This window comes from Corythoichthys intestinalis, chromosome 18 (assembly GCF_030265065.1).
Source record: "Corythoichthys intestinalis isolate RoL2023-P3 chromosome 18, ASM3026506v1, whole genome shotgun sequence".
Classification (NCBI taxonomy): domain Eukaryota; kingdom Metazoa; phylum Chordata; class Actinopteri; order Syngnathiformes; family Syngnathidae; genus Corythoichthys; species Corythoichthys intestinalis.
This window is the reverse complement of record NC_080412.1, coordinates 4805788-4819085: the sequence shown is the minus strand read 5'-3', so window position 1 is coordinate 4819085 and position 13298 is coordinate 4805788. Positions and strand designations below refer to the sequence as shown.

General features: G+C 38.0%; 2 protein-coding genes across 11 annotated transcripts in view; one reads left to right on the top strand and one right to left on the bottom strand.

Moving 5' to 3' along the window:
• Nucleotides 1–13298, bottom strand: part of LOC130906330 (gastrula zinc finger protein XlCGF57.1-like) — a 63089-nt gene that overhangs the window by 30466 nt on the left and 19325 nt on the right. The window lies entirely within an intron of this gene.
• LOC130906327 (uncharacterized) overlaps nt 1–13298 on the top strand; it is a 55288-nt gene that overhangs the window by 41434 nt on the left and 556 nt on the right. For 4 of the 9 annotated variants that reach the window (XM_057820533.1, XM_057820534.1, XM_057820536.1 and 1 more), the window contains 13 exons: nt 2743–2909; nt 4376–4580; nt 7284–7361; nt 7463–7717; nt 8021–8074; nt 8187–8260; nt 8476–8600; nt 8690–8887; nt 9018–9104; nt 11165–11418; nt 11503–11628; nt 11778–11918; nt 11988–12084. In XM_057820533.1, coding sequence (XP_057676516.1) covers nt 2743–2909; nt 4376–4580; nt 7284–7361; nt 7463–7717; nt 8021–8074; nt 8187–8260; nt 8476–8600; nt 8690–8887; nt 9018–9104; nt 11165–11418; nt 11503–11628; nt 11778–11918; nt 11988–12084 — 1861 coding nt within the window. The other 5 variants (XM_057820540.1, XM_057820539.1, XM_057820541.1 and 2 more) reach the window with 5 other exon arrangements.

Below are 13298 nucleotides of genomic sequence, written 5' to 3'. Positions count from 1 at the left end.
AAAGAATAGGATTCAAGATGACTATGTTTTATTAAATACAAGTCACAACAAAATACAAAATATCAATAACAGCTAAGTTTGAAAGGCTGAAATGGTTAGCATAGTAAATGGTATAACAGTACAAACTACACAACAGTTGGGCAAAGGTTTGTAAGGGCACCACATACATAAACAATCTTATCCAACAATGTGCAATCTTCGCCGTCACATGGCAGAACCAAGTTAATAGGTATAGTTCCTGTTAGGATCTTATACTTCTGGCAAAGATTACCAATTACCCATTCAACATGGCAGCGACCTTTTGTGAACGCAGGGAGTTTGACCTCAGCACATAACATACCCACATGTTCTTGAATATCAAAGCCTCTGACAGTCAAGACAATGTCCCCGGGCAAAAGGTTATTAAAAAAGCACTGTTCAAGGTGATATGTTTGTCACTTGTGCGACCACCCCAACCTTTTGACATCAAACAAATTCCCCCCTTTGGTGTGATTCCAATTAGGTATTTCACGGTGTAGTTATGCTTGTAACTAGAAAACATTTGCGCACGCGCCTTAAGATTTGATGGTTTCTCTGTAAAAAAAATTTTTTAAAATCAATAATCACTGCAACTCTGCGTCTGAAGGACTCAACAAACTCGTGAGGCATTGTTTTATAGAGTGTTTCTCTGTTGGGCCAAACAATTGCTCGTCTGAAGTCAGCATGTAAAAAGGGCACCATGTCATTGAACACTCAATACACAGTCTTACGGGAAACATAGAATATGTGTGCAATGTGTAGTGCAGGCAGGTCCAAACGCAGGCGCATGAAGGTCAGAAGGAGCATCTAAAGGGCGCCGAAGGCTCCTCCTGTAGCTCACCAACGTCTTCCTCCATCCTCAATTTCTCATGCCTAACTCGTCTATAAGAGCGGTCCACGTTGGTAGGCTGAACACATGTGTGTCCCAGGCATAAGGACTGTGCCCAGTCAGGGTCTGCCTCTTTTATTTCATGTGCTGGTTTTCCTGAAATTACAAAAGTCGAATCAGTCATACAACAGGTTAACATTAGTTACTTAAAATGGATTTTAAAGCTTTGTAGTGTGTCTAAACTGGTGGGAACTGCCCTCATATGGCACTGATTTGTATGCAACAGACTTTTTAAATTATTTATTTATAAGTTTAACTGATCATTAGGCATAACAAAAAAGCAGAAGATTCTTCTGGTGATTTAGTAGATCTGTAGTCTCCTCCACAGAGTGCTTGGTCAAGCATATCAGTAGCCTAAGCGGGAGGTAAATATAGCATTTTTTTCTAACACATCTCCCATACTTATTCATTGTGTGCTGTTACATCTTCATTACTACCCTTACTTTGTTGCCTTTGAACTTTTTTTGTGTACTAGTACCATATGGTGAACGCCTGTTGCTTATGCACAGTTAGCCAGTAGGGCTACAGTTAGCCTCTCTTAGACACTAGCGTGGTTAGCCAAAGTAAACAACACAACCACACGCCATAAGCGTTTAAATGCAGTCAGTATCAGCATTCGAAGAACATTAACACTTCCAGTTACTTACCTTTATGGAAATGTAGGGAACAGCCCCGACATGTTTTCAGTTGATGAATGAAAAGTGATGGCCTTTCTTCTCACCGTTGCAACCATTCAAAGTCTCTTGGTCAATTCATCTGGGTTCCATATTTTCTCTTCCCGGCGGGAATGCTAACAAAAAACCTATCCCATCCTTTTTGCATTCGTTTCTATCATGGGACCTAGAATGGCAGTCTTTCACACAACACGAGTGTACCATTTTCAACGATTACCACGCAGAATTGATGCCTAGCAAAGGATAACGTCGCGGGCTTGTTGTTGTTCTGCAATACACGAAAACCCACAATGCATTGCGCCAGAAACGTCACGAGACAAGAACCGATAGACCCTACTCACATGACGTCACAACCACGCCCCCGCGCAATATTGTCCGTCAACTCGTATTTTATTTTATTGAAGAAATAGTCCAATATGCACCTATCTTTGACGTGTCGCAGTCAACTTTTTTTTTTTGATTGTCGCCATTTTAGAAAATTGGAAGTAAATGGTCACAAAGGGTAATGTTGCTTAGAGTGCTGCTCTTAAAGTTTTTCAAACTTTCGTGAGAATAGGCCGAGTTTTTGTGGACAAGATAGTTGTAGATATCAGGGTAGCAGATGTCAGGCAGAGACGGCGAAGACAGCGGGTCGAAAAACATCGATTTAGGCATCAAATATGGATCTGGCGAATGGATAAACTGAAGCTTTTCCACATAACGCCTTTTGTGCAACGCATCCAATGAGTTTACAGCGTCAGATAACACCGGGGCTTCCATGAATTGCTTTATAAATTGCACGACTAATTGAAACCGTTGAGAATACGGCTAAACAATGACGGACAATATGGTGGCCGGATACAGCGACACGTCATTTTGTGACGTTGGTGAGTAGGTTCTATATCCTTGGCCACTCACAACACTTTTTGAAGCGAAACAATATCAATAAAGCTCAAGTTTGTTTTCAGACATAGGTTTTTGTTGTGTGCCAAATCCAATGAAATATAATTTAGGCAATTATGCTCTGAGGCTAACGATAAGTATAGTTATCCTTTACAGCGAAACTGTGTTTGTGCGTGCTAGAAATATGATACATTATCGCTAGATTTTAGGCAATGAAAAACATACGTGTAATAACCCTAAAAAAGGTGTTTTATATCATGTTCCTTCTATTCGAACCAGAATTCATCCGATGTAGAATCGGCAGTGAGAAACCTTCTGAGCTACATCACAAACAATACAGGAATTACGGAACAGCAACACCAACCTCCTCAGAGAATTGATACTGTGACCAGTAATCCTGCTAGGGAGTCTCAAAGACCTAATACAGTTCATCAGGAGATGCAAAGGTAAGGGTTAGATCACATTTTCATGTCCATGAATATTTAGTTATTTGATCAATACCACAAAATTATAAACTCTTATCACAGAATTATGCAAATCAAATTTGATTTAGATTGGAACAATTTGTACTGCAAAAGAAAATCACGAAACTTACAAATGTGATCCTTTCCATTTACCTAATACAAGTATTTGTTATTTTAATCAATGCAATAATGTGTATAATTTGGTCAAAACCTGTAAATGATAGCGTGTGAAGCCACGCTGGCCAGCCAGACCATGTGACTGCTTCAGAAAGTGGTTTAATGATTTGGAGGGCATTGCAAATGAAGTGTGTATTACAGTGTAAAGCAGCCACATAACACAATGGCAATGGCCTGCAATCTCACATTTTGTGAATTTTAGGCTGTGAAAGACTATTATTCAAAGCTATATAAATACTTCACCCCCACCAAAAAAATGAAACTTTTTAAAGCCGAACACCATGGGAAAGCATTTTTTTGTTAATAATTAAAGGAAAAAACACATTATCCTTACTGCACTTGTTGCATGTTGTTCATATAGTAACACAATCAAATTTATATCATATTCTTAAACATATCAATTTCAATGCTAATGACCTCTTGGGTTTCAAGAAAACTTGATGGTGCCATAGAGCAAATAAACCACCACGAAGCATTTAACCATGCGTAAATAGAAAAACGCTGCAAATTGGCTGCAAAGGTTCATTGCTTCAAGATATATATATATATATATATATGTATGTATGCAGGTACATTTTTGGTTCTTATTGCAATGAACAAAACCTACTCAATACAATTCTTCATGTACATTTATGCACATTCAATTATAAAGACTTGATGTTGACTATTCTACTTTTTCGTTTTTTTGGGATGGAGAGAAAAATGTTTAGCCAATAGTATGGTGAATTGCAATCTGTCTTCGCTGTAGTGTCATTAAAACATATTTCATCACTTTTAATTAACAACTATACCTGTGTTTCATTGTGCAGTAATTAATTTTATGATAACAAAATAGCAATCTGTCACAACTGAGTTTGGTGCACAACATGTACTGTATGCTAAATGAATAGATAAAAGTCTAGCCAAAGTTCAAAATCACTGCCTCTTCTTGTCTACATCTTAGTGTGACTTTTTTTTTTCCCCCTCGGCACGACTTTTTTTTATTTTTTATTTTATTTTTTAAACCTTGAATAGATGTGCAGTCATGGATTTGTCTACCTGCACGTGTACTTAAAGCACATAAGCCAAGCTATAATTAATCACTGTCATTTTAGCGGCATCATTTGTGTTATCTCTCAAGAATGGAGTGTTTTAAAATGCTGACAATGTTTTTGAGGAAAAGTAGAAACAATGTCTGGTACTGGTTATAATTGCTGATCTGGAATACTGCACTAAGTAAGCATATATAAAAAAAAAAAAACGTAGCAATAATTTGTTGTTTCTATTTGAAGGGCTTTTCCAGCTACATTCAAAAGAGGCCGGACCCAATTTAAAAGAAAGGCACCTGAGTCACTAAGATTTGTACGTCCACTGGAGTTCCATTTTTTTCTGATGCCCGATAACACGTCAAGAACCCCAAAAAATGAAGAAGTTCGCATGCAAGCAGGCTTAGGAAGGAGAACAATACATCTACCAGATGATGCTGATCATGCACAGGTACAGTACTTGAATTTAACAACAAAAATTTTTGGAAATGGTAAAAAGAAGTTTTATCTATTTTTTTAATCAGATAGGCAATTGTCTCATATAGACCCTACCCACGTGACGTCACAACTCCGCTCTCCTGAATGGTACCGCCCACTTGTCCGTCAAAACATAGTGTTAACCTGTTACGGCTACGTACATTTCTCCTATTTACGGCGTGTTTTTCTGCTCCTTAACATTAATAATCAAAATGGTGAAGGCGTGTGTGGCTGTTGGTTGCACTAACAGAGAAGATGGAAGGAGAGACTTGAAGTTTTACCGTATTCCGAGGGATCCAAAGAGAGCGAAATGGACGGCTGCAATTCGACGTGAAAACTGGGCACCAAAAAATCATCACAGACTATGTAGTAGTCATTTTATATCCGGTAAGATGCATTTAAGATATACTTAGAGGGTTTTGGGCTGACAAATAACCACAATTAAGATCATTGCGAGGCTAATCGCCGACAACATACGACGTAGTACGACATAGTTTCAAATTCAAGATGTTTGTGACTTCCCTTTCTTCCACCATCGTTATTTTTTGAATAATATTTAGCTGGTACCAAATAAAAGAAACTGGCCTCGTCTACGGGGCTGACAAATAACCACAATTAACATCATTGCGAGGCTAATCGCCGACAACATACGACGTAGTACGACATAGTTTCAAATTCAAGATGTTTGTGACTTCCCTTTCTTCCACCATCGTTATTTTTTGAATAATATTTAGCTGGTACCAAGTGAAAGAAACTGGCCTCGTCTACGGGGCTGACAAATAACCACAATTAAGATCATTGCTAGGCTAATCGCCGACAACATACACGTATGTATGTAGTGAGAGTGCTATCGCTAAACCATATTAACATTAAAAGCCTTAACTCCAATGACAAACGACATGAAATACATTAGACTTGACAGTGGATGTTAGCAATAACAAAAGATTTTGAATTGAAAATTTCGTAACTCACCTTTCCAAGCACAAGATAGATTCCTGCCGAATTTTCGTGGACGAGGACCTGTTTCACCCAACCAGCAACGAAGTATTTATAAGCCTCCAAGCTCTTGAAGTTTTTCAAATTTTCGTGAGAATAGGCTGATTTTGTGTGGACAAGATTATTGTAAATATCAGCGTAGCAGATGTCAGGCAGACAGGGCGAAGACAGTGGGTCGAAAAACATCGATTTGGGCATCAAATATGGTATGGCGACTGTATAGACCGATGCTTTTCCACATAACGCCTTTTATGCAACACATCCAGTGAGTTTACGGCATCAGAAAGCACCGGGTGTTCCATGAAATGCATTTTAAATTCCTCGATCAATTGAAAACAATGCTAATACAGAGACAAAATGACGGACAAGTGGGCGGAACCACACAGCGAGCACGTGGTTTTGTGACGTCGGTGGGTAGGGTATATATGGCGTAAATTAATCACATTTTCGGCAGTTCCAGCATCATGGACATTATGCACTGTTTGACATCCCAGTGCCACAGGGCTCGCCTCAGGGGTCAACACCATGGAGGGTGAAACCCCTGGGCGGTGACCACCACACCTGCTGGCAACTGCCTTATTAGGCAGCACCTGAAGAGGCAATTGCAATTAAGGCGATTTCCCATATATGAGTCTAATCGGGCGGGAGGTACCCAGAGGAGAGACTGGAGCCGTGAACCCCAATGATGGAAGTTTTTGTTTTTATGCTTATTTTATTTTATTTTTTTTGTGTTGAATAAAGGCAGGCCACATCGCCCAGCGTGTCTGTCACCCATCATGCCAGTCCTCCTTCTAACTTCCGACATTTACAATTGATGCATATTCCAAATTTAATGGTCTCAGTGGCTATATTTATTGGGCAAAATGTTCTTAAACTGATCAGTTTTCGGATTAAAATATATACGATTCCGAAATCTCACAATGGGTCCATAGCACACACACACACACAAACAAAAGAAAGAAAAGAATATCGTACATACAGAGACATAGTATTAAAGTGACATTAAAGGAAAGAAAAACAGAACATCAAGGGAGCACTGACTATCAGTGCACAACTAACAGGCTTTTGTGCCAATGGCGCCACAGGCTCGCACTAAATCTAAAGCTGTTTGAAGGGTCTGTCAAATTCATTAAAATATTATTTCCAGACTCATTTAGCCGACATGAAGCTGTACATCCATTTTCTTGAAAGCGCCTTAAAGGTGGGTAACCCAAAGCTAACAAATAATTGGCCGGCACTGTACTAGCTCGGCACACGCAGTAACAACCTCAGGGCATGATTGTAGGCTAGTTTAGCCTCTGCATGGATTTAGCAGTGTACCTTGACCACAGGTGAGCAGTGTAAAACGATGTGCAGTATACCCTAAACAGTGAGTTCTTAACATGGAGGGAGCCCATACAAAATCTTTTAAGCATGTTTGCCTGTGCATAAAGTTGAACACATTGACGAAGAATATCCCTGTACCTGACAAGTCTTCAGATACGAAGTGACCGAGGTATTTAGCTTCATTGCAAGTGTTCAGAGCTATTTTGCCCAGAAAGAACTGAGGGAATATAGCTGCCCAGTCTTCTTTAGAATGCACAATCATGATGCTACTTTTCCCTGCGTTATATTTGATGTCAAATGATCACTAAATTGCTGACGATCGAACGCACTGTTGACACTAATGTTTGATTTTCAGATAACCCGGGTTTTGTATCAAGAATACCCAAAACTTCGAGAATTGCGCGGTGGATGCCTCCTTCACAAGGCAACCGGTATCATAAATGTCATGCTAACGATTCAGTTCATATTTAACACAACAAGAATTCTATTTTTTCATCATTTAATTTTTGCTTTTACCTTCCTTAACGTTTAAGTGGAAGTGGCCGAAGAACAACTACACCACTGCCCCAGGCATCAACGGGCTACACAGCAAAATCACTTAAGTCTTCTTCTAACAATGGAAAGAATACTGTATATATATTTCCCTTACAAGAACATATTGACACAACCCCCTTGCCATTTGATGCACCTGAATTTGCCAACATGCAAAAAAATGCTTGTATGACCTGTGGTACATCAGTTCCCATCCAGCTGCTCTCTCTTCATATTGAGTCCTGCCATTGTGAAGATGTAAGTGTTCTGAATCACTGTCAAGAAGTCTTTTCTCATCTCTGTGTTGCTTTTTGTAAAAAAAAAATAGTAGCACGTCTAACTAGCAGTTCTGAGAATTGGGGAGCAATCCTAGGCTCTGGCATTGGTGTGATTGTGAAAGGTTTGTTTATAAGTGCCCTGCCTCCTGCGTGTGATTAGCTGACTGTCACAATATCTTTATTTTAATATTTGTATGGCGATGAGGTACTTCAGTTTGGCACTTTAAAGTATTACAAACTAATTTGTCCACATTTGTAAAAATGCTCTTCGCTAATTTTTCAGTTGGAAACATCCAATCCAATAGAAGAGAACCAAGAGTCAGCTGGCAATAGTGTGGTGAGCAACCATTCACACAGAAAACGAACAAAGCAAAACTCATCCTTTTGTAACGTTCATGACATCTTTTGAAAGGTTATCTAACATCTCATTGTAGTTTTCCTCTCCCCAGGATTGCTGTCCAATATGTGGAGAGCACTTTGATTTAGATTTGATGCCCATTCATGCGAGTTCATGTGGCGACAGGTTGGTTTATGTCCTCATCCAGACGTCATCAAAACCAGTCCAACACAAACGTTTGAGGATTAATACATTTATTAAGTGTCAGATTAGTTATGGCTGGCCCCAACTAATGTCAGATTTCTGTCATGGTAATATAGTAATACAGTGTAAAATAACAGGACTTGATTCAATGCTTCAAATGTATTTTTTTAACCAATACATATATTTGTCCTATACAGCCTTCCTCACAATCAAATAACATCACAGACTCCAGACACTGTTAAAATCAGTGATGACGAAAGACCGGGTACAAGTGCATCATTAACAATCCTCCCACAAGGACCATCTGTTAACACAAATGATGGTATATCTCCATTTTGTTTTGTAAGCCAAATATTTCTGATGTGTGCTATTGATATTTTAGTAGCAAATTGACTGTTAATATTTTTTCAGACTGGAAAACAGCTTTACCTTCGGAGAAGGCAGTATCACTGTACAGAATTCAATTGCTGCAAGATCAAGAAGAGAAACCTATTCTTCGATTTAAGCTGGATCTGAGGGAAGATGTTGAGGACCAGGAAGAGAGGCTCATCACTTTTTATAAATGCTATAAAGTGGACTGGACCAGACCATTCCACTGCAGATTGGCAGGTAATTTCTTCAATAAAATAGTTCCTCGTTCGCCTCCACTTCCATCAGCTTGTGCAAGATGAAATGTCATGAAATAACTAATTGAAATTGTATCATCCTAAAGCAATACTTACTCTTTTCATTCCTGCAGGTGATGTAGCCATTGGGGAGGGTGTCAAGCGCCATTTTTTTAGCCTGGTGATGCAGAAGTTGCAAACTGGTTTCTGCATGGACTTTGGTAAGTCTTAACTGGTGATGCATCCATTCATGTAGTCAGGCTTCGATTTGTTTTTTTTTTGAGACTATTCTCATCGTGTTGGCCCTGCCATGTCAAGCAGTAATTAAGGATGTCCCTGATCGAATAATTTGACCGGAATGATGCAGATAGGGCCATTTTTCAGAGGATCCAAATCGGGTGAAAAGAATATTTGTAATTTAACCCTATATTGCCAAATGTATCACATTTGGTACAAGAATTTCAGGACCTTATTGCAGCAAAAAAAGAAACCGTATTGTGTTCCATCTCACTTTATTTCGATTTGCTTTTCCACAAGAATAGCATGTAATGCTTAATGTGTCGTTTATGATACAAATTTGAGAACATACATTCAACTTACCGATAATTTCAAAATCATACATTTTTTAAATTGAATTATGTTTAAGGACTATGTAAAGTTTTCCAATTAAAAAAATATACAAACAGTTGTACGTTTATTAAAGTGCTGTAAAATTTATTGCGTTAACGGGCGGTAATTCATTTTTTTAATTAATCACGTTGAAATATTTGACGCATTTAACGCATGCTCAGAATGACCCGCTCATGCATTGCCTCAAACCGATTACAATGACGCCATTTTTTGCACATTAAGAACTAAGAGGCAGAGAAGGGCGAGTGGACACAGGCGTTCATTGGACCGTACCGTTTATTGGCAACTCCATCACAACAAACATAAGTATAATTTCTTGAAAGCACAACAAAAATAATATTCCTATCTCTCAAAAAAAAATAATGTTCACAAAATGAAAAGCTGGCATTCCCAATCAAAATAGCTATGCAAAATACACATTAAACTTAGTCAAGACTTTGGTCAAGGTCTATTCAAACATTTCGTTTAGCTCAACAAATACACTGGATGGCAATATTTAGTCACTAGTCACAATATACAAACTATCAGAGGTCTCGTACGTTGTGAAGCCAGCACTCAAATGTTCGTTGCGTGAAGTAGAATGGATACGGCTCTAGATAGTCCAGTAAACAGGGAACTACGGCATCAGTCGAGGGACAATAGACACTCATTGGCTTGATTTCTAAGTAATTTAAAACTCACCATTGACATCTTGTGGTGTATTTCAATCACTACCTTACGTAGTTAAAGACACTGTGGAAGAACGGCAGGGAGCCCATGTGACGTTACCACTCGGCGACGTCAACAATGGCGAGCTACTAGTTTGTTTTTTCTTTGATTGAAAACTTTACAAATTTTATTAAAACGAAAACAATAAGAGGGTTTTTAATATAAAATTACTATAACTTGTACTAACATTTATCTTTTAAGAACTACAAGTCTATCCGTTGATCCCTATGACAGAAAGAATGTTAATAATGTTAAATCCATCATGTGGATTTGTTATAATAAACAAATACAGTACTTATGTACAGTATGTTGAATGTTTATATCCGTCTTGTGTCTTATCTTTCCATTCCAACAATAATAACGGGACTTGATAAGCATATGCTTCTCCCATCAGCCCTTGTCTTTCTTCAGTTCTTTCTCTCTCGGGTTAATCATATCTTGTGTCAATGATACCGATGATGATGACAATGAATAAATAAATAAATAAAATAAACATTTACAGAAAAATATGGAATATACTAGAGATGGTTTGAATTGCAATTAATTAATTTTTAAGCTGTGATTAACTCGATTATAAATTTTAATCGTTTGACAGTCCTAGTTTATTACTTATGGGGTCAGGCATTTTAAATGTTTAAAAAAAAATGAGGGCAGAATAATACAGAAAAATAACGGCATTGCCAAAAGAAACAAAAAGATTTTTATATTGTGCTACATCCCAGAAAAAAGCGGCAGTGGAAGTACTGTAAACACCCCAAAAGTAGAAGTTATGGAAGAAATGAGGGCTTGTAGGGCTTTTCCTGTTACAACAACAAAAGCACTGGAAGAATGACTTACACATAGCCTACCTTTTAAACGATTCTGCATTGGCAAAAAAATAATAGTAATTGCCACTGGTTTTGTTTTTCTGTACTATATTGCCTTCTTTTGTATTTTAATGTAGGAAACAGAACGGGAACATTGCTGTTTGAGGGACAGGCACAACACCTCATTCCATCGACAGCAAAGGTTTTTTTACAAAGTGACCTCTTTATAATGGCTGGGAGGATGATTGGCCACTCATTTATTCATGGGGGCCCAATGCTGTGCGGTATCAGCCCTGCTATACTTCACGTTCTTCTTGGTGGCTCGGTAGACACGGCAACCATCGTTTTTGAAGACATAGCCGACCTGGACATCAGGGAAATTTTGCAGGAGGTACAGTATATTTGAAATGTAAAAATGTCAGCTCGACATGAAAACATAATTCATTAATACTGTATTTAAATGTTTTCCATAAAGTTTTCAACAGATGAAATTTCAGAGGCACAAAAGGCAGCAGTCAACAACTTGGCTGTGTCTTGGGACCTTCCTGTATTGACCTCAACAAACCGTGTTTGGCTACTGCAGAATCTGCTGCAAAATGCGGTGAGATCAAATGCACATATAACTTTGCGGCTACTTTTCAAAGTTAAATATTTAATAACGTACAACAAATGGCACTATAAAGAGGTGCTCAAACATTGCATTACATTGTTATTCTGCACTCATTGATATTTAAAATATAAACACTGCAGGTTCTTGGAAGAACTGCTGCACAGATTACACAGCTGAGACACGGGTTTAAAGAGACCCTGATGTGGCCAATGCTTGAGGCCAGGCCTGATGTCGCTTCTGTGGTCTTTCCAAGCAGCAACAATGCTGAGTGCAATGCTCAGGTAGGTATTAAATGCATTTTTCTTACTTGTGTTCCTTCTTTAATTGCATTTTTTTCATCCCCTTGCAAGATGGTCCTGCAAAATATAATTTGGCCCACGGGAGAGGACGGTGGTATTGACGTCCAGGTCCAAATTGCTGCCTACCTACGTCAATTTGTGGAGTCTGGTATGTAGTTTCTACATTTTTTCAGTCAGATTATTTAGGACCCACAGCTTGTTTGTAGTTGAACAAATGTCATGTTCACAACAAATGCCTGCAGTTCTGATTGGGAAAATAAAAAGCTCATTGCACTGGGCCTAAGTGGTGAAAAGGAATATTGTTTATTAGAAAACTATATAACTCCAAACCTTCCCGATTCAATCACGTGTTTGGAAGTTGGGCAGATGACATCATTTTTCAGAAGTTCTGAATCGGGTGAAGAACAGATTTTTAAAAATTGATTCTATTTTGAAAAAAACTAATGGCTACAAAACAGCAAAATAATGTAAAGATGAAATGAAACAAAAAAGTTTCACCATATGCTGGGCTGGAAAACAACTGAAGTGGAAGTAAACACTGCAGGTAAGCAGACGTTCTTTCTGGTAGCTGTCATGGGAAGTTAATCGAAAGATAAAATAATGCAAGTGATCATATCTGCTGGTGCGTCATCGATTACTTTTGGGTTTTTTCCCTCTTAAAACTCCATCCTCTCTTGCCTATGTGTATCTGCGTTGATTTGAGAGCTTATGCGCACAGTAATCATGAGTTAAGTGCGCCAGCAATCTTCAAAGTAAAACACTAGCCGAAGCCACTGGTTCTAATAAACAGTTTTTTGCATTGTGCTTCCTTGCGCCGGCGTAATCAATCATGTGATGTCTTCAAAGCGCTGTAAAAATCAAGTATTTCACATTGAGCACTGCTGTCAACATTACTTGATAGGGTGATCTTAGATTAGCAAAAACCAGATATAATTTTAATTTGATGGTACAAAATGTTTTATCTATGCATTAATGTACACTAGCTTGCATTTGTGGTTTTGGCATAGAACGTTTGATGCTTCATTTCTATATTATTTTTCCAAGTAAGAATTGGCTGATTTTATTTTCTGGCCAAATATTATGTAATAACTGTTCATATAGACAACATGCTGGGAAATATAAGCAAGACACCAAATGTAAAGTGCGTTATAAATAAAATGTATTATTATTATTATTACATGTTAAAATTTTTTACTTGGTATTTAGACAAAATAAAACATTTAAAAATATAATCAGCCAAAATTATTATTGAATATAATTGAATGCTTTGATCCGAAAAATGTAATGCTTTTTATTAAATACTGCATGCAACCATTTAGCTGTACTTTATTGGCAACCAGAGTTTCTAATAACAATATTCTG